Source organism: Dendrobates tinctorius, unplaced genomic scaffold (assembly GCF_039654945.1).
Source record: "Dendrobates tinctorius isolate UK_male_01 unplaced genomic scaffold, ASM3965494v1 ptg000003l, whole genome shotgun sequence".
Taxonomy (NCBI): domain Eukaryota; kingdom Metazoa; phylum Chordata; class Amphibia; order Anura; family Dendrobatidae; genus Dendrobates; species Dendrobates tinctorius.
The window spans coordinates 76,832,371-76,855,288 of NW_027361671.1; the positions used below are offsets into that span (position 1 = coordinate 76,832,371).

General features: G+C 42.6%; 1 protein-coding gene across 1 annotated transcript in view; it reads right to left on the reverse strand.

Annotated features, from left to right (window-relative positions):
• Positions 1–589: 589 nt before the first annotated feature.
• The window catches only part of CUNH5orf63 (chromosome unknown C5orf63 homolog), a 168,644-nt gene continuing 146,315 nt past the window's right edge, over positions 590–22,918 (reverse strand). The window contains exon 4 of the mRNA XM_073557246.1: positions 590–1,444. Coding sequence (XP_073413347.1) covers positions 1,268–1,444 — 177 coding nt within the window. The 3' untranslated portion in view covers positions 590–1,267. The remainder of the gene's footprint in view (positions 1,445–22,918) is intronic.

Here is a 22,918-nt window from a genome sequence, read left to right on the forward strand (position 1 = left end):
AGCTTTACTGTGTTTTCTATGCTCACCATTACCACGTACCACTGCTGCTTCACTGCCAAACACTCCTTCTGCCACTCCTGAAATTTCCATGCACACCAGGCACCTTTTCCTATGCCATGCACATCCTTGCCTACACAAAACCTTTTTAGCTTTTATGATCCCTTACTTAACCCCTTAAGAGCACAGACATTGTGTTGCTGTCCCTGAAGACCTCCCCATTCACCAACTGCCCCCATGGCTCTTATCATGCCTTCAGGGCATCTTCCTGCCCATAAGGTGCCTGCCTGTGACTTCCTACAAAGAGACTTTCCACCGGCAGACAGCCTAATTGCTCTGATTATACATCCCGCCCTAGCTGACGTGCTGCCACCACTATGCATCTCCTCAGCTGCAAAGGCAATCATACATGTAACGTGTCCGAAAGTCTGTCTGTTTCATCTATATTTTACAACATTCTCCCACAATGCAGCTATAAAATACCACTTATACCATAAACATGTAAGATACAGATCTGTATTTTCTATGCCGCTAGGCAAAATACAGCATTCATATGGCATGTTTTATATTGAAAACACTGAAAAGACCCAGATTTATTACTAAGGGTTTATTTTGCATCTATTAAATGAGAATTGTGCCTATTTTATTAAAAAGTGCATGCCTCTAAAAAAATGTTCCAGTTGGAATTCTATGACTGAATTTTGAGGCCATTTTGTCCACAGGATCCATGTGAAATCTGATCTTATGGCTTGGATTCATCAAGTCCAGTGATTTTCTTGCTGGTATTTATGAGGGGGTGTGGTGGAGTCAGGTGCCCCTGATTCATGAAGAAGTGCATGTCTTTTCATGAATCTGGAACGCTTGACTAGTGGTCTGCACCTCTGTGCATCATGCCAGGAGTCCTACTCCAGTCCCTGACTGGATTAAGATTTCTGGCATATAGAAAAAGAAAATCTTGGGAGAAAATATGAAAATGAAAAAGTTGCGCCAAAATTTTGCGACTTTGCAAAGCAATTTTGCTAGAATTCTAGAAAAATTGCTTTGATGAATCGGGGCATAAATGTACAAATGTGAACAAGACATCACTAGAATATCAATGGACACTGAAGGAAGACAGTATACACCAGCCTTTATCTGGGTAGGTTCATTACTTTTTGAACACAGATACATTTTTTTATAGTTTTTTTTATTACGAGTTTTGTTGATATTGCTACGCTTCCATTGACTCATTGTGAAGAATGTTCAGTAGCTCTCGAGCGTCACACATGAGTCACTTGACGCCATCGTCCTGTTCCAGCTTACTAAGATATCTCTCCAATTTCTTAATGTTTACTCTGTGCATCATCAGGAACTGTCCATTTAGATGAAATACAGGAATGTCATGTTTATAGCGGTCATACCAGGACGTGTTCTCTGGAAGTGTGATGTCCACTTGTTCTAAAACAAACTAAAACAAATAGAAAAGGAACAGTGTTATCCACAAAGAACACGGTTATCAACATACATCATTCATGTAATATCTACACAATGAGTTTTCTTGTCATACAGTTAAATCACCAGCACAGGAATGGTTCGGAATATGATGGCCTTGTCAAGGCGGGTGAGCTCGCACAATCTTATTAGAATGTGTACTCCAGTCTACGTATTACACGTTGTCAGGAGGTAATCACAAACTGATGACTGATGTAAGAAATCAATAACAATACTTTATCATGTGTTGAATAGGGATGATGTTTTCTTATTTTGAAAAATAAAAAATATCTGTTACCCTCTTTATTAAACATAACACAGTGGTGGGACAAAAATTAAGCAGAATATGCCAAAATTCTGGCTATAGCTGTGCCTGAAAAGAAAAGTACATGACATGTTTCAAATTTATGCTTTAAATAATATTTACCACTCCCTCAAAAATTTTGACGGGAGTCTAAAGGGAAGTAGTCATACAATGTCCCAAAATGTATTCAAGTAACACCAAGTTGTTTTTTTTTAGAGAGATGGAGGGACAATACAAGTGCAATGAATAAGAGGTTGAAAGAGTTAAGGTAACTGCTCACTTTGTAGGGTTGTGAAATCCACAACTAAGGAAAGGGATTTTAAAATCAAAAAGTTCCAGCTTCTGCAACACCAACATGTTGGAGAAGCCCAATGTGGTAATCAAGTATTGGCAGAAAGCTGGTGATCTGCACTGCTGATGCTATTATTCCAATACAAATCCAAAAGACTGTTGAACAAAGTTATTTGTTATGCAAATGAGGGTGCTTTGGTGCACCCTTGGCGTGGCCTTTGCCTTGATGCACTGTCATGCCCTCCTATTTCCATAACAAAGCCTATACCTCACATGGATGGACTTATCTCTAAGGCCCAGAGTGAATGCTAAGTTAACCAGTCTGCACATGCACAGGGACACTGGATCATCGCATCGAAGCGCTCATAGTGTCAATGCGAGCACAAACACCATGGCTGCGGGCATGCCCTGACATCTGGCTCCTGCCTGTGGCCACCACTTGCTATCTTCAGAAGATACGAGGTTATTCTGGAGGTCAATAGCATTAGGGCAGGGTCAGACGGCCGTATAACTCGTGCGAGAATCACATCGCAAACCTCGTCCTGGCTGTTGGCTCTCCTGACCTGAGCCTGACAGCTGCATAGTAATCCATCACGCTGTCTTGCTCAGGTCAGGAGAGGTGCAGAGCCAGTCCGTGCAGTGCGATGCGATTCTCACATGAGTTATACAGCCATCTGACCCTGCCCTTAGAAAGATGGTCGGTCGCGATACTGAAAGCGTGGCACCCGAGGGAAACTTTATTCCTCTTGTACCCAATGGTGTTCAGTCATACAGGCAATCCAGTGCAACAACAGTTACACCTCATAGCACTGTGAAGAGTATCTGTCAGCACACCGTTACACTCTGACAGCTGGCTTTGCGTCGATTCACTTTCAGCATGGCAGCTGGGCACCTTTCTGTGATGGGAAAGGTTCATTTTAATAGGTTTTAAGGCTCGTTTTAATAGAAAATTGTAATGGAATCATTCCTAAGGAAGGTTCATAGGTATAAGATATGTTGTGGAAAGTCTCCACATAAAGTCATGATAGATAAACACCAAGTTGTTCAGGTTTTGGTGTGAATTAGGCTGTGTTCATATATAGCATTTTTTTCTGCTGCATTTTTATTTTGTGTGCATAAAATGATTTCATGAACTTTTCTACCCACATTGTCCTTTAAAGTTGCTGTTTAACTGGCCCTGAGAAAGCAACAGTGAAACGCGCGTTGGGTGTTTGGCGGGTGAGTAGATTTAAAAATCTTAATAATCTATGTTGAAACATCTCTATTATATATACCTGTAGGTTGTATTAAGTTTAATTATCCTATATCTATTTGTATATGGTCATAGTTGATGGGTGACTACTCATATTATACACCTTACCTAATTGATACTCTATATATTTGTTATGTGTGTCATTCCATAACTGTGAAATTTTATTATCTTTGGGGTTCACACACGGACTCACCCAATATTTCCTCTGTGTGTGTTTGTATTTTGGAATTTTATCACGTTTTTATACGTTTGTATTTAATGAAATTTACTTACTTTTTTAATCACATTTTTTTGTTTTTGATATTGCTATGGCTTTTAGTGCCTTCTTGGACACCTTACCTTTTTTGGGTTTTACAATCTTTTGATGGTTATAAAAATGTAATAATTAGAACATTTTTACTGCATATTTTTGTGTGTACACCTGAAAAAAAGCAGCTAAAAAGCAGCAGAAAAATGCAAAAAAATGCAGATGACATGTTATTATTGAGGGCCAGGATTCACTGACTGGTAAGAGTTTGTAGAAGAACGGCCACAGAACTGTTAGAGGAGTGGAGCACATCTATTTTTTTTCTTTTTTATGCGAAGTTTTAAAAAAAAAATGATTAAAATAAAAAATCTATAATTAAAAAAAAAAATTGATATTGTCTTTTTTGTCAAAATCTCCTGTCCCTAATCTAGCCCAGATTATTCTCTTCAATTCAGTAATTTTGCATAAAATTCAATCAGATGATAATCCATCTAAAAGGCCAGTTTTGCCATTAAATGTGAGTGGTCAATACAAAGAAGTTCTACTGCATTTTATTCACAAGTGCAGTTCATCTAAAAATGTTAAAATAATGAAAAGAAAATTAGGAGCCAGTCACATAAGCACAAAGCAAGTTAAAGGGACGATCTCATTATAGACTATACTTTGTTATGTTCAGAGAGACCAGACAAAGGAGGAATGACCTTTATATGAAGGTAAAGATTTTTTGTTACCTGGAAAATAAGAGATGAAAATTTTAAATACAGGTTGTCATGATTTGCAGTTTTGCCCTGTCCTGTATTTTGTATAATATGTCATTTAATCATGTCTCCTTCCCCCAATACTTTGCAATGTCTTGTGATGTACCTGGACCATAATCTAATTTAGGCTTGTGTCAACAACTAGTGGAACTTTGGCTATTGTTTTCCTAAGCAGAAGATAACCTACAATACACATCCTGTAGACTCAGTGGAGCCCTTACATTTCTAGAATCTTCTGATGGACCAAATCATTGAATAGTAGGTGTGACCCCTACCCCCCTTCAGATGGGCTGATCCCAGGAGCCCTGACAATACATTCTTCTTTTAAGATCAGTTGTGATTTGAGTGCGGACGTGAAGGAGTCACAAACTGAGTTGAGGCCAGCTCGTGACGTCCGTGGGATTGTGTGGAATCCTGTGGACTATTGCAAGGATTATTGTTATCGCATCTGGCACAAGGACTATCGTGAGGTGCCCGGATTTGTTTCCATTGTGTGGACTTATTGTGGACTTCTCATGGACTCCAAGGACATTATGGATATTTGATGTTGTATGCTCCCTGCCTTAATAAATCTCGTTTGATCATCCCTCGGCCTGTTGTCCCTTCTTGCTCTGTCGTATACCCCCGTCACAAACTGGTGGCAGCAGTGGGATCAGAGCAGAAGGAATGGAGGACAACGGCCCATCAACATCTGGAACCAGCACCGCAGAGTACAAGAACTGGACTGCGGTGAACCTACAAACAAAGGCCCGTGAACTGGGAGTCAGCTACAAGGGACTCTCCAAGGAGCAGCTGATTGAGGCTTTGAAAGGAGTTCGCCTGCAAGATGACACTGAGGAAGGATCCCTACAGCAAACGGAGGAAAGACTGCAGCCGGAGGTAAATACCCAAAAAAGTCAGTGGGTTGTGTGGTACGAGGAGGAGTTGGCATTGCTGGGAGAAGATGCTACCATAGAAGATAAGAGGGAGGCCATTCATAGAGCTCAAGAGAGGGCATTGCTGGAGAGGCAGCTTGCTGTGGAAGCAGCTAGAAGCTCCAGACAGACTGTAACCCCAGCACCCACCATGAGGGAACTCGCCAGAGTGTCCCACAAAGACTTCAAGCCGTTTAATGAGGCTTCAGGTGACATTGAGGGCTTCTTCCAGGACTTTGAGCATCAGTGTCGATTAATGGAAGTCCCGGAACGGCTCTTAGAGGGTGGAGCTGCCACAGCCTATAGAGCTATAGACCCTCGGTGGAACTGTGAGCATGCGGAGATTAAACAGACTTTTCTAGAACATTATGCTGTGACCCCAGACACTTACAGGACCCAGTTCCGTACTTTAGCCTGTGATGAGGAAGTGTCCTTCAAGATGTATGCCCACAGACTCAAGCAAATATGTCATCGCTGGCTGGAGGGAGAGGAGGCCTTAACTTGGGAGACCTTCCTCCAAGTCATCCTAAAAGAGCAGTTTTACTTCAAGTGCCCCGCTGAGATCCGGGAATGGGTGCGTGAAAGGAGACCAGCCACTGTGGAGGAAGCTGCAGCTCTAGCTGATGAGGCTCTCACCATCAAGCCTCAGTGGAAAAAACTACTACTCAATGAGAAAAGAACTACCAGCCCCCCAACTCTGGCGGCCCCTGGACCTTTGGCCTCCAATATTCACCATCCCACTAGACCATCAACTCATGGTGACCTTCGTGTGACTGCGCCTTGCATTACTCCTGCTCCACCTTCGGGACTACGACATGGAGGAAGAATCCCAGAGCGCAGATGTTATAGATGTGGGCAGCCTGGGCATCTGCAATTCCAATGTCCAGGCGTTCGGAGGCAGGACAGCTACAGACCGCCTTTGCCTGTTCATTATCTACAGACACCCTCACCAGGAGAAGAGCTGGATTCAGTCCCTGCAGACGTTCTTCTAGGAAATGATGTGGGAAATCTTCATTGCCACTTTGTCGGTGCGGTAACCAGAAGTCAAGCCAAGAGAGCAGCTAATGTGGACGTGTACAACCCATCCATGGAAATGAGGCCACCAGAACTGCCGTCACAGCCGGTGAGAGATTCTTCTTGGGGGGACAATGTGAGTGTTACTTGGGATAAAGTTCAGTTTAGGCAAGAGGTAGATACTGACCCCACCCTAGCTAGTTTTAGAGCTCGAGCTGAGATAGGGCAGTTGGGGGAGAATGGGGAAAGAATTATCAGAGAAAATGGACTTCTGTACCGGGTTACCAATGCTGACTCCCTAGATAAGCCCTGGACTTATAGCAAACAGCTGATTGTTCCTCAGAAATACAGAATTCCCCTATTACACCTTGCTCATGACATTCCTACTGCTGGCCATCAAGGCAAAACCCGCACTGAGAGACGATTGACTCAATCTTTCTATTGGCCTGGGATTTCCCAAGCCGTAGCACATTTCTGCCGAACTTGCTACATATGTCAGCATAGAGGGCAACCCATAGATCACCCAAAGGCACCCCTGCAACCGCTCCCTATAATAGAAGAACCCTTTCAAAGAGTAGCTGTCGATATCATTGGACCTCTGGCTAAACCAAGTAAATCTGGAAAGCAGTACATCCTCACTGTTGTGGTCTATGCCACCCGATATCCAGAAGCTGTGGCCTTGTCAAGTATTTCTGCAGCCAAGGTGGCCGAGGCCCTGGTTACCATTTTCACCAGAGTAGGATTCCCCAGTGAGATCTTGTCAGACCAAGGCTCCCAGTTCATGTCAGAGCTGGTCCAGTGTCTGTGGCGCACCTGTGGAGTACGAGCGATCCGAACGACCCTGTATCATCCCCAAACAAATGGACTTTGTGAACGATTCAATGGCACTCTGAAGAATATGCTGAGGGCCTTCACTGACAGAGATTCAAACTGGGAGAAGTACCTACCACATCTCGTTTGCCTTTCGGGAAGTTCCCCAGGAGTCCACCGGGATTTCCCCCTTTGAACTACTCTATGGAAGAAAGGTCCGAGGACCCTTAACCCTGCTAAAAGAATATTGGGAGGGACAAGTTGAAGATACAGGAGCCCCTGTTGTCCCTTATGTCTTAAAACTGCGAGAAACCCTGGCTCAACTCGCTAGTTTAGCCCAGAGTCATGTGCGTATGACTCAAACCAGACAGAAGACATGGTATGACCGTAAAGCACGCTATTGGGAGTTTGTAGAAGGACAATAGGTCTTAATGATTGTTCCCCATCGGCAGAATAAACTGCAGACAACATGGGAGGGTCCCTTCCGGGTTCTCAGAAAACTAAATGATACCAATTATCTATGATTAAGGAGAACCATGACCGGAACCTTTCAATGATAGCAAGCTGTCGGCTAGCTTCAGAAGACGGTCAAGAGGATGAGGACTCCCTACCTGATCTTGTGGAAGCAGCGAAAGCCCCATCCACTGTGGAACAGGTTCCTCTGGGAGAGCACCTGGATTCCTTGCAGAAAAAACAGATGCTGGGAGTGCTTCAACAGAGACGGGCTGCTTTCTCATCCCAACCAGGTCGAACCACCATCACCCAACATCATGTGGACACTCAGGGTATCCGTCCCATACAACAGGCTCCTTACCGGGTACCTGAATCTGTTCGAAAAACCATGCAGCACAAACTGGAGATGTTACAGCTTGGGGTAATCCAGGCCTCCCATAGCCCTTGGGCCTCTCCTGTGGTGTTAGTACCCAAGAAGGATGGGAGTACTCGATTTTTTGTGGACTATCGACGACTAAACGACCATACCGTCAGCGATCCTTACCCAATGCCCCGTATTGACGAACTTCTAGACCGACTGGCTGGGTCCCGATATGTCACTACCTTGGATCTCAGTAAGGGATACTGGCAAATCCCTCTCACGGAGGAAGGGAGAGAACGGTCCGCTTTTATAACCCCCTTTGGTCTGTGTGAATTTCTAAGCATGCCTTTTGGAATGAAGAATGCCCCAGCAACCTTCCAGAGAATGGTGGACCAGATCCTCCGGGGATGTGGTGACTTTGTTTGTGCCTACTTGGATGATATCGCCATCTTCAGCCAGTCGTGGGAGGAACATCTGAATCAAGTAGCCATTATTCTTGACCTGATTCTTGCAGCCGGCCTAACCATTCGACCCGATAAATGCCAATTGGGGATGGGTGAAGTCCAATACCTAGGGCATAGAGTAGGAGGAGGGAAGCTCCGTCCTGAACCTGCCAAAATCCAGGCTATTAGAGACTGGCCTGTACCCCAAACTAAGAAACAAGTTATGGCTTTTTTGGGCACTGCCAGTTATTACCGAAAATTTGTTTCGCATTTCAGCACTGTGGCCAAGCTTCTTACTGACCTGACCAAGAAAACGATGCACCGGCTGGTGATCTGGACTCCAGCATGTGATGAGGCTTTTAACCGGCTGAAGGACGCCCTGGTCTGCGACCCTGTTCTGGCTGCTCCAGATTACAAGAGGCGATTCATTGTGCAGACGGATGCCTCTGCTTATGGACTGGGAGCTGTCCTCAGCCAGGTGAATGCAGCTGGGGACGAACACCCCATCGCCTACCTTAGCAGGAAACTGCTGGACCGAGAAGTGGCCTATGCAACTGTTGAAAAAGAATGTCTGGCTGTAGTGTGGGCCCTTAGGAAACTAAGGCCGTATCTGTATGGACGAGAATTCACTGTCATTACTGATCACAATCCCCTCACCTGGCTGAACCGAGTCTCTGGGGACAATGGACGCTTACTACGATGGAGCCTGGCTCTGCAGCCCTATAACTTTACCATACAGTATAGAAAAGACAGCCAACACCAAAATGCAGATGGACTGTCCAGGCAGGAGGAGCCCTGAGTCTGGTCAGCCATGCCTGTGTGTACTTAACAAGCGACCTGTAGAGGTCCCTAGTACGTACACAAATTGGGAGGGGAAGGGATTGTCATTATTTGTAGTTTTGCCCGGTCTTGTATTTTGTATGTCATTTAACCATGTCTCCTTCCCCCAATACTTTGCAATGTCTTGTGATGTACCTGGAACATAATCTAATTTAGGCTTGTGTCAACAACTAGTGGAACTTTGGCTATTGTTTTCCTAAGCAGAAGATAACCTACAATACACATCCTGTAGACTCAGTGGAGCCCTTACATTTCTAGAATCTTCTGATGGACCAAACCATTGAATAGTAGGTGTGATGTTGTGAGTTAATTTTCCCCTTCACCATTGAGGTCTGAAGAACTCCCTCTTCTGGTGAAGGAAGGTAGTGAGGCTGATTACCAAGCACCTGGGCAGGATGATGATGACTGGGTGACGGGAATTACTGACTGGATATAAGGCAGCCGACGCCCTTCTGCCTTGCTGGTGATCTCTCTGAGGGATTCTAGGAGACCAGTCTGATTCCTGCTCCTCAAAAGCTAAGTTTTCTGCTCTACTTTTTGCATTTGTGTTTTGCATTGTTTTCCTTGATTTCTGCCATTCCCTGCTGGGGTGAGCTGAATTCCTTTTTGCTCTGTCTTCAGAAAATACCTGAGTACTGATATAGTCTTTTTGAAGCCTAGCGTCTTCAGGGCTTTTTCCCCTATCAGCTGTTGGCTCATGTTTTGATACGGTCTTGGCGGATTACAGACAGCAGCTTTTCTATCCTGTCCTATCTAGTTAGCTTGGGCCCCATCATTTGCTCAGCCTATCTTTCTATCTGTGTGAGTGTTTTTTCATCTTGCTTCACCGTCATTATGTGTTGGGGGCTGCCTATTGCTTTGGGGTCTGCTCTGGGGCAGTTTAGATTTCCCTTTCTGTCTTTAGGCTATGTAGTTCTCCGGCTGTGATCGAGGGGTCTAGGGCACCGTAGGAACCCCCCACGGCTACTGCTAGTTGTTGTTGATAGGTTCAGGGGTCTGCAATCCGATAGCTGCCAACTTCTCTGGTTTTCTGGACTTAGCTAGTATTTCTGTTTTTGCCTCCTACGGTGACTCATTCATAACAGTGTGACCCCTACCCCCCTTCAGATGGGCTGATCCCAGGAGCCCTGACAATACATTCTTCTTTTAAGATTAGTTGTGATTTGAGTGCGGACGTGAAGGAGTCACGAACTGAGTTGAGGCCAGCTCGTGACGTCCGTGGGATTGTGTGGAATCCTGTGGACTATTGCAAGGATTATTGTTATCGCATCTGGCACAAGGACTATCGTGAGGTGCCCGGATTTGTTTCCATTGTGTGGACTTATTGTGGACTTCTCATGGACTCCAAGGACATTATGGATATTTGATGTTGTATGCTCCCTGCCTTAATAAATCTCGTTGGATCATCCCTCGGCCTGTAGTCCCTTCTTGCTCTGTCGTATACCCCGTCACACAGGTCTGCTAAAGTTCAACTGGCGTATAATTGCTCTGATTGAAATCAACTGTTTTGATCCATTTTAGGCTGGCTGCAGAAAAGCGTATGGAGAATATCTAAAAAAAACTTGAACAATTTTCATCTGTGTATCTGTTTTTAAGTATGATGCCACTCAGATGTTCTGGGTGAGATCACTTTTATTTTACTCACCCAGAGAACACTCACCCATGGGTGAATCTAATCTGAGACTCGGAAAAAAATTGTATGCTGCAATCTAGTTGGACTGAGAGAAATCATTTGAACAGCCCATTGAAAAACATGGTTCAGTGTGCTGTCTGATTATAATTAAAAATCAGACCGCACACGTCCAATTTATACGCTTGTACTGTATATTCTTACCTTTAGGGCTTGTTCAGATCAGTGCATAATTGTTCCATGTGTACCATGAAACGCACAAAGAGAGAACACAGGAATATTACAGTGGCTTCAAAATTATTCATCCCTTTGGCTTTTTACCTAATTTGTTGCATTACGACTGGTGTTTAAATATTTTAGTAATCCAATTTGTGTGTGATGCATCAGCACTAAATAGTCTAAGTTAGTGAAGTGAGAAAAATATAAGCATACATTAAATTTATGGGATTAAAAAACTAAAAAATGGCATGTGCTTATGTACTCACTCCTTTTGCTATGGAGCCCCTATATATTTCTGGTGCAAGCAATTACCTTCATAAGTCAGTCACATGCTTAGTGAAAGGAAGTCACTCTAAGTGTCACATGGTCTGCCAGTATATACACACTTTCTGAAAAGCCAGAGGCTGCAACACCATTAAGTAAAAGGCACCACTAACCAAACAACACCATGAAGACCAAGGAGATCTCCAAACAAGTCAAGTTGTTGAGAAGTTAAATGGTTGGGTTATTAAAAAAATATCCCAGTCCCTGGTGATCCCCCAGAGAAACAACACATTTTTTGTAATCAAATGGAAAGAACATGGTACCACAACAAACCTGCCAAGAGAGGGCTGCCTACCAAAACTCTCAGCCAGGGCAAGGAGGGCATAAATCCAAGAGGCAGCACAGTGACCAAAGGTAACCCTGAAGGAGTCTGGAGTATTTGTTCATAAGACCACAATAAGCTGTAAACTTCATAGAGGTGGCCTTTATGGGAGAGTGGGCAGAAAAAATCCTATACTTACACACAGAATTTGCAAGGCTCATTTTGAGCTTGCCAAAAGATATGTGGGAGACTCCGCAAATAGATGGGGGAAGGTACTGTGGTCAGATGAGACCAAAACTGAACTTTTTGATGACCAAGGTAACTGCTATCTGGCACCAAACTAACAGCTCATCACCCCAAGGAGACTATCCCCTCAGTGAAACATGGTGGTGGTGGTAGCATCATGCTGTCGGAATGTTTTTCATCAGCAGGGACAGAGAAAATGGTCTGAGTCAAGGGGAAGATGGATGGTGCAAAATACAGGGATATTCTTGAGCAAAACCGTCAGGGATTTGAAACTGGGACGGAGGATCACCTTACAGCAAGACAATGACCCAAAGCATACTGCTAAAGTGACACTCGAGTGGTTTAAAAGTGAAAGGCGTAAATGTTTTGGATTGGCCTAGTCAAAGCTCAGACCTTAATTCAAATGAGAATCTGGGGTCAGATTTAAAGATTGTTGTTGACCAGGGGAAACCATTTAACTTGAAGGAGCTGAAGTAGTTTTGCCTTGAGGAATGGGCAAAAATCCCAGTGGAAATCTCATACAGACTTATCCAAAGTGACCTGCTGTGTAATTGCTGCTAAAGGAGGCTCTATAAAGTACTGACTTTAAGGGAATGAATAGTTATACACACTGACGTTTTCAGTTGTCTTATTAGTTGTTTGCTTCACAATAAAAAGAAAACCAAATGTTCACAGTTGTAGGCATGTTCTTTACATGAACTGATGCAAACTCTCAAAAAAACAGAGAAATTAGAGGTTGTGATTTACACCACTGCATACCCAGTGAAAAAAAAGTGTTAAAAAAATGCAGCATGCTCTTTTCTTGTCAGTTTTACATACATTAAGAATGCATGTAATATTAAGGCAGGACTTGCACCCACCTGTCTACAATGCAGACTAGCACGTGGAATCAGTCACATCCTCAATTTGTGGACGCGATTGGCCAGTTTTTCAATATGTCCATCATAACCTGGCCTTAAAATTACACAGTTCAAAAATATAACCAATGAGACAAATAAATAATAGGACTTTAATTTTTACTAGAAATATTACTAATTGACCAATTTATTGTCTTTGAATTAACCACTGCTTTAACCTAATATTTCCTATATTTGAGGTGTTACATTTTTACCCCTGACTTGCATTGAGGCCAACAATGAAAGCTGCTAAAGTGAATGGAGACATCACTATCCATTGCCAATCTGTGCAACCTGTCATTTTAAACTGAATATACAGTATATTTTACATTTTATATTATCTGGGTCCCTGTTGAACTGAGACTCAACTGTCCTGCTGTCAGGTCATCATCGGTCTGTGATCCTGTTGATCGCAGATAACATATACGTACATTCTTCATCTCCCAATGTACCGCATATTAAGGTCAGCTTTTTGTGCTCTGCCATGTCACATTGATATGAGTGACATATTGTTTACACTGATAAGAGACACCGAGATCTGCTGCAGGATGGTCTCATTTAACATCTCTCATTCCATTGTATTAGGAGTAACTCCTCTTGTGACACAACAAATACATATGTGGACACTGAGTATATAACACACAATATTTTTGCTGCAGCTGCAAAATAAAACAAGATTTTATGGTGTATAAAAAGAAAGATAAAATTCTGAGATCCCAACATATTGTTACCCCTTTATAAGTCACTAGTGAGGCCACAGCTAGAATATGGGATCCAGTTTTGGGCTCCACATTTTAAAAAGGATATTCAGAAATTAGAGTCAGTTTAAAGGCGGGAAACTAGATTATTACAAGGGATTGGAAGGCCTCTCCTATGATGAGAGGGCGGGAAAGTTGGGCTTGTTTAGCTTAGAAAATGGACGCCTCAGAGGAAATCTGATTCACACGTATAAATATGTTTGTGGTCAGCACAGAGGACTGGAGCATGACTTACTCCTTCCAAAGACCATACTAAGGACTAGGGGGCACTCATTACGGGTGTAAGAAAGGCGATTCCCGCAGCTAAATAGGAAAGAGTTCTTTAGAGTTAAAGCAGTCAGACTGCGGAATGCCGACCACAAGAGGTAATAATGGCAGACACTATAAAAGCTTTTAAAAAGACGGTTGGATGATTTCCTCACTACAATAACATCGTGTTATAGTTAATTTAGGGACAAAAAATACACAATTGGTGGAGAAAGGTTGAACTTGATGGATCCGAGTCTTTTTTTAATATAACTTTATACATAAAGAGTGCTATGAAATAATGGAATAAACCTATAGAATTAGAGTCACTAAAGTCTGTCTTCAGCGAGTATTGTCCATGTTCTCCTACATCTTATGGCATGACAGGCATTCACAGTAAATTTGGTCCCTCTATTTCACATCTATCACATGCATGATTCCATTATTATAGGCTTTCCATTTAATAGGTCTTCATATTGTTCATTTTGGACCATACACTAAAGGATAATGATATTCAAATACTATGTTTGTGCTAACATGATATGTGAAAGCTTTCTGTATTCCTCATTGTGTGCCACTCTGCCCTGTAAAGCCTGTAAATAAGAGATCTAGTCTTGTTAAATATTTCATTCAGCTTTCTAGGAGTGAAAAGGGGCAGTGAGTGCAGAATTACAGGGTCAGATCATCAGACAAAGAATGCAGTGACAAAAACATCTGTCCCTCTCTCTCAAGGACTTCAGCTGGCACCAATTGTATAGCAGGCACCACAGCTGTTTGGTGAAAAGGATATGAACATAATATGCACTTAGGTAATAGAATTTGCAAAATGTATTAATAAATATACTGCCTCTTCCAATTGTAAAACTCCTGCTTTTCTACTGGAGGAGACTGATGGACTAGTCTGGAACATGTTCCTCCACAGCAGCCATTGTATGGACAGAAGTGCTGGTCAGTCTGAGGAAAATGACACTAACGAGAAAGTTGTGGCCATCTAACAGGAAAATCTGTAACTTTTCTTTATCTGTCTTTTTCTAAGCTCCTCTCAGCTAAAGCCCCCGTTACACACTGCGATATCGCTAGCAATATCGCTGTAAAGTCACCGATTTTGTGACGTAGCAGCGATATTGCTAGCGATATCGCTGTGTCTGATACTTACCTCCGACCGGCTCCCCCGCTGGTTATCGCTGATTGCGCGAGAAGCTGCTGGACCATTCCTCGTCGGTCACTTCCTGCGGCGCTTCTTGTGGCGCCGACGAGCGAGGCATGGAGCCGGGCGGGAGGATGCAGGATTGCCGCGTCTGACAGGTAAGTAGCGATCCCCGTCCCCAGCGATGTCGCTGGTGAGATCTGCCTGTGTGGCAGCTCACTAGCGACCACCTAGCGATGCAACAACGATCCTGACCACGTCATATCGCTGGTCGGGATCGCTGGTGCATCGCTAGGTGTAACGGTACCCTTATTTATGATCACAGACTACAGTAACGTTGAAATTACAATCAATACAATACGAACTGATAAAGTAACATCCAAAAAAGAAAAATGAGGCCATAGGCCTCTGTCATGCTGATCTCAATAAGAGAACACTCCAAGAATACATATACAGTAGATCCTACAAGGGGCATGGAGTCATATAGCCACCATCTATAGTAATCAAAGTTTTGTTGGAAAAATACAAAAGCAACAATATACTCTCATAGAATCTTAAAAGATTCAAGTTGTAGACTCAGGTGTATAAATGCTGGGGTCTAACCGCAAAGTGAGGCAGGGCAGCATAAAACAACATATTAGTATGTTATGTATATACTATCTTATGATAATAAACAAGAAGCTCAAGTAATCCTGTGTCTAGAAATTAACGTATCATGAGCCAAGAGTATGGACTCACCATGAATAAGGTGATATACAGCTGTGTGAAAAACTGTTTGCCCCCTTCCTGATTTCCTATTCTTTGACATGTTTGTCACACTTAAATGTTTCAGATCACCAATCAAACTTAAAGGTATTAGACAAAGATAACGCAAGTCAACACAAAATACAGTTTTTAAATGAAAGTCTTTATTATTAAGGGGAAAAAAATCCAAACCTACAGGGCCCTGTGTGAAAAAGTGATTAGCAGTGGTAGCAGAAACTGTAAAAATACCAAGAAACACTACAGAACAGTCACTAGCAACAAAAAACTGTCTGTAATGCAGGTGTCTGGATGCAACACACAGAGGTACGATGTGGAAGCAGTCGGGGATGATTATGTTACTATTTATATACAATGATTTGAAGTAACTTTAAACAATTAGCGTTAGTAACTAGGCAGATTAACATTCAAACAATGATAAAAATAAACTTGGAAAAGCAAAGGAAGTCTTTATCTAACAAATGTGTTTACGACAGTGGCGCACCCAGTTGTGGGAGTCACCACGTAAGTTCTCTTTCTGCAAATCTGGCACTAGCGGGGGTTACCATGTAGAGGCGCTTCTGGGGTACTTGGAGACTCCACCACCGAAGGTAGTAAGTCGACTCCTAGTTCATTTTGTCCCATTCGAGAGCGGCACCGGCATTTTCAGTTAACTCATTGGGCCTGCAAGCAATTCTTCCTCTTCTTTTAAGACTCCCTGACTTTGGCACCGTCTTCTGTTTCAGAAGAGCAGGGTTTCAGCATATTCCGGAGTAACACCTGAAGTACTGCGGTATCATCTCCCTCAGGCCTTACCTCGTAGACTAAGTTATTTGGGTGAGTCTTACTCACAAGGCACCACCTCCCAATGGTTATTCAGCTTTTTCCCGGGCTGCTTGGCCCACACTAAGAAGAAAGATCCAATATGTGATGTCTGCATGGAGTGTAATTAAATTCCTGAGTGCCACTGTAGTGTGTTATAGTGCCGTTGTCTGGACTTTGCAACCTCCTGCCCCGACATGCACATTTCGCCCAGCTTCTTTGGGGGTGTTTTGCGCGTTGGGGCAGGAGGTTGCAAAGTCCAGACAACAGCACTATAAGGGTATGTGCACACGTTGTGGATTTAGATGCAGATTCGTAGCGTTTTTGGCCGCACGGACTTGCATCAAATCCACAGTGTAGTGCACCACCAATGTTAGTCTATGGGAAATTGAGAATTGGTGTGCACATGCTGCGGAAAAAAAGCGCGGATTTGCAGCGTTTTATTTTCCACAGCATGTCAATTCTTTTTGCGAATCTGCAGCGTTTCTGCACCCATTGACTACCATTGAGTCAGGCACATGTGCAGCAAAACCGCAGATGTAAAAAGATTTGCGGTTTTGCTGTGGAGTTGTGTGCGAGAAACGCTGCAGATAGGGAGGAGGAAGAGTGTGTGGTTGGCCGGAGACTATGTGTGCGGTGAATATGTGCGGGTCGGTCTGTGTGCGGGTGTCTGTGTGTATCTATGTGTGTGTGTGCGGGTCTGTGTGCGTTACATTCACCTTTTTCATTCTAAAATTTTACAACCTGAATGACCATGGCTTGCCCCCCCTAGTTGTGATCCTGGGTACGCCCATGAATGGAGATGCGCTTTCCAGCTCCATGCAAAGCGTTTAAATCTTGCCGTTACTGGAGCAAACAACACTTGATTATCATCGCGGTTGCTGTGTCAGACCCCCAACAATCTCATGTGCTGAGACCGACAATCCTTTTAACATCGGCACAAAAACTGTGTGCCAGGATATTAATGGCATGGTTTCCATGTGGAGCATCTGCATGTAAGTCTTTCATTACAAAAAATAATGCCAAGCATTGGATGAACCGATGTAGAGCAGCTACCACTGGACTCTGGAGCAGTGAAAGTGTGTTCTGTGGAGTGAATCCAACTTCTCTATGTGGCAGCCTGATGAATGAACCGGGGTTTGCAGATGCCATGAGATTGCTACCTGCATTGTGACAACTGTAAAGTTTGGTAGAGGAGATAATATTACAGTCTTCTTAATTCTAAGATAACTTTTTGGACAACTCTATGCTACTTGTGATAATGCCTTTTTCTATTACAGCATGATTGTGCCTCCGTGATTGGGTGAGTTTAGTGTGGGTAAACTTGATTGGCAACACAGAGACCTGAACATAGAGTGCCTTGCGAAAGTATTCGGCTCCCTGGAACTTTTCAACCTTTTCCCACATATCAAACATAAAGATACCAAATGTAAATTTTTGGTGAAGAATCAACAACAAGTGGAACACAATTGTGAAGTTGAACGAAATTTATTGGTTATTTTAAATTTTTGTGGAAATTCAAAAACTGAAAAGTGGGGCGTGCAATATTATTCAGCCCCTTTACTTTCAGTGCAGCAAGCTCACTCCAGAAGTTCATTGTGGATCTCTGAATGTCCAATGTTGTCCTAAATGACTAATGATGATAAATATAATCCATGTGTGTCATCAAGTCTCCGTATAAATGCACCTGCTCTGTGATAGTCTCAGGGTTCTGTTTGAAGCACAGAGAGCATTATGAAGACCAAGAAACACAACAAGCAGGTCCCTGATACTGTTGTGGAGAAGTTTAAAGCCGGGTTTGGGTACAAAATGATTTCCAAAACTTTAAACGTCCCAAGGAGCACCGTGCAAGCGATCATATTGAAATGGAAGGAGTATCATACCACTGCAAATTTACCAAGACCCGGCCGTCCCTCTAAACTTTCATCTAAATAAAGAAGACTGATCAGAGATGCAGCCAAGAGGCCCATGATCACTCTGGATGAACTGCAGAGATCTACAACTGAGGTGGGACAGTCTGTCCATAGGACAACAATCAGTCGTACACTGCACAAATCTGGCCTTTATCGAAGAGTGGCAAGAAGAAAGTCATTTCTCACAGATATTCATAAAAAGTGTCATTTAAAGTTTGCAACAAGCCACCTGGGAGACACACCAAACATGTGGAAGAAGGTGCTCTGGTCAGATGAAACCAAAATCGAACTTTTTGGCAACAATGCCAAACGATATGTTTGGCGTAAAGGCAACACAGCTCATCACCCTGAACACACGATCCCCATTGTCAAACATGGTGGTGGCATCATGGTTTGGGCCTGCTTTTCATCAGCAGGGACAAGGAAGATGGTTAAAATTGATGGGAAGATGGATGGAGCCAAATACAGGACCATTCTTGAAGAAAACCTGTTGGAGTCTGCAAAAGACCTGAGACTGGGACAGAGATTTGTCTTCCAACAAGACAATGATCCCAAACATAAAGCAAAATCTACAATGGAATGGTTCACAAATAAAAGTATCCAGGTGTTAGAATGGCCAAGTCAAAGTCCAGACCTGAATTCAATCGAGAATCTGTGGAAAGAGCTGAAAACTGCTGTTCACAAATGATCTCCATCAAACCTCACTGAGCTCGAGCTGTTTGCCAAGGAAGAATGGGCAAGAATTTCAGTCTCTCGATGTACAAAACTAAGAGAGACATACCCCAAGTGACTTGCAGCTGTAATCGCAGCAAAAGGTGGCGCAACAAAGTATTAAGTTAAAGGGGCAGAATAATATTGCAAGCCCCAATTTAAAATAACCAATAAATTTCGTTCAACCTCACAATGTGTGTGTTCCACTTGTTATTGATTCTTCACCAAAAATTTACATTTGGTATCTTTATGTTTGAAGCATGATGTGGGAAAAGGTTGAAAAGTTCCCGGGAGCCGAATACTATCGCAAGGCACTGTAATCCCATCAAATACTATTATGATGAACAAGAATGAAAAATGTGAGGACCACTTTCCTTCAACATCACCATCTGACATCACAAATGCTCTTCTGGATGAATGACCAGAAATTCCAATAGACACCTCTAAAATCTTGTAGAAAGCTTTCCCAAAAGAGTGAAAGCTATTTTAACTTCAAAAGGAGGGACTAACTCCATATTAATGCCTATGTATGTAAAATGGTATGTTCTAAAAGCTCCTATAGGTATAATAAGTGCCAATATTTTTGTCCATGTAGTGTTTTTGCCACTAGAAATGTTGCTTCTAGGGGAGGATATGTACTGTACAAAGACCCCAGTTCATCAAGACTGGTGTTTTGTTTGGTAGATTTTGTGACAGTGCGCTTAGGTAAGATGCACCAAATTCATTGTCCACCTCTTAATGAATTGGTGCATATTTCAGCTGGTATTTGACATAGCAAAAAATGTCAGTGACTGGAGTACATCCCTGTTGTCATTTACATTTGTGGCATAAATTACAATAATATTTACCATGCTCAGCCACGCCTGTTTCTCACTAAGCTCCACCCACTTTTTAAAAAAACTTGTAAAAACACCAAAATCTGCAAAATTTTTGTGCAACTCATTTTCCAACATTTACAAAGTTTTTTTCCAGCCAGAATACTAGTGAAAACTGATGATGTGCCCCCAGAGATAATGGCTACTGTGAAAACACAGCATTTTATACTAATTAACCAGATGTCTAATTTCAGTAAGGCAGGAGTCATTGACTTATCTACATGTTGACTTTTTGAATCCATGTGTTTCTTTCTTGTTGGTCAAGAGCCTGAAATGTTGACCCTTTTTGTAGGTTAAATTGATATTTGTAAATGGATAAATGACTGCTTGCCTTCTACAACTTATAGACAGCTATCTTTGCAAGACAGTGACACAGGGTCATTAAACAATGGATGTTTGCTGTTGATTTCACATTGTCCAGGCCAGCTAGCTTGCTGACTTGCAAAGCAGAGGAGTAAAAAAACTATGTAAATTGATTAAAAAGCCAAACAATGCAAGTCAACCTCAACATATCTTTCTCTTGACCTCTGGATGCTGACTTGAAGGACAGTTAGTAATTATAAAAAAAAGAATACGAGCCTCTGTAACAGATACATTTACATCTAGACAGCCAATAGATCCAGAGATCCAAAGAACTAGAGACTCTGTACAAGACCGCAGCCAAGACATCATGGCTCCATCACGAGGGACACAGATTTGAGACTCTACAGGATGTCAGGTTAACGGACCATAACCCCAGCTGGAAGAACACAGATCTGCTTCATTGACCATCACTGAAACCTCAGAGACATCTTGAATAATCCAGGTTGGGACAATCAGGTTACCTGGCCACATACCTCACTGCTCTTAGCTTCCTAAGCTTGTTGTTACCTCTTCTCTGTAGGGGCCCGCCAAAAGCGAGGTGCCACTGGTGGGGGCAGTTGGCCCTGGAAACAGATCTAGTCAAAGGCAAAACCAAGAGTGGAATCTACACTCATTTTTGTTGCATTCACTCCTAGTATTTCCTCACAAACACTGATGTAAAAGTCATGTGAAAGTGGCCTTTAACAGAGGTTTTATACTAAGGAGCCATGCAGACTCTGTCATGATCATGAGCCATGATCTCCACAACATCCTCTCGAAATTGCACTCCTGCATCTAAAATAAATGCTGCTCAGTAGCATTGTTTAATATGTCATATTATTCCATCTGAGCCCATCAAATAATAGCAGAGAATATGAAAAGGCCACCTCCATAGTCAGCTAAGTGGAAAATAAATAGTCAGGATATTCATTATATATGAGAGAGCTGAATACTATCAGTATGGTCTGGAATCTGCCGTCTTGTGTGCGTGACACAAGCTCTCTACTTCACATATTATAAAAGATTGATGACTGCAAAGACAAATACAGAAGACACAGACAAGGTAAAGATCTGCTAGAATGGGGAAACGTGAACATTTTGTGACTGATAACATCACTAGTGACCTTTGCAGTTCTGTGCGGCTTCAGTGCTTGATCAGACACATATAAACAACATCTGACAGATTAATCAGAGGCAAAACATGTGCCAGATGGAGATCGGTGAGGGGAACAGGTTTTTCTTTACATACCATGATTGATGGTTTATTTGATTGCGGACAGATATGGAGAGTAGACAGGTATACTATCCACCTGACACAGAACGTTACTATGTTCTGAGAGTCTGCACAGCATTTGCCCTGCAACACCAGGTTTTCATGTACAGAATCACATAAGTAAATGTCAAATAGAAATTTTTCAAGATTTAAATACATTTTTACTGGAGATTTGATGTTTTCAACAGATATATAAAAGAATTGTAATGCTTGCAAAAACTGATGGTTTTTACCACACATTTTCTCAGTTCCAAAACTGACTTAATGGAGCATGTCACACCAGTTTGCAAGAACATAATGACAACGTCGCAGCTACCACAACAGTGCCTTGCAAAAGTATTCAACCCTCTTAGTCTTTTCCCTCTTTTTCTTAGAACCGGTCATGTCCCCAAATGCTATTAATATGCAGCTATAGGATTAACATACAGGGTAGTAACATTTCAAACAGTCACGTAGCTTGAATCCTATAGGGCCCGGTACAAAAATTTGGACCTACTAGCATGTTGGTCAGATGTCTGTACTGTTCTAGACCCTATAAAGACATACGTATTTAATCCCTCCTCCATAATAAAAAAAGAACAAAAACAAAAGACTACAAATAAAATCCATTAATCTGAAACAAAACACAGCAATACGATCATTTTCTAAGTAATACTTCTCAATCAGAGGTATGGGACTACATAAAGTAATAACTTTACAAATTTTCCATAGAATCTGTGCACGCAGTGCTCACTACTAAACGCTGTTGCAGTGCACGACACTCTGGATTATGTACAACGCTGGCCAATGCCAGCATCAGAATGTTCTTTGCAGGAGGAGATGCCTATGATGTTTACAGCAGTCTCAGTGTCTCCTATGTGTCGTATATACAGCTGTCTCGGCGTATCTTCAGTGAGGTATGTTGCAGTCGCAGTGTCTCCTATGTGACGTATACAGCAGACTCAGTGTACTTGTGATGTATACAGCAGAATCTCAGTGTCTCCTATGTGATGTATACAGCAGTTGCAGTGTTTCCTATGTGATGTAAACAGCAGTCGCAGTGCTTACTATGTGATATATACAATATTCATTGTGTTTCAGATGTGATAAATATACTGTCACGCACAGACACAGGTAAGTCTGGGGGACAACTTAGCATATAAACACAATGGGATGGAAAAGGGAGAGGAAGGCTCTAACGGTAGGATTGCAGACCTCCCAATATTTGAGTTTTATAAACATAACGTGAATTTCTCCCTCACCCATGACAGCACCATGGAGAGAGGGGGTCCGCCCATCAAGGACAGGAACCTACAGACAAAAGAGCGGCACCTCTCCTCCGCCCCCCAGTTGGGTTCCTGTCCTTGACGGGTGAACCAT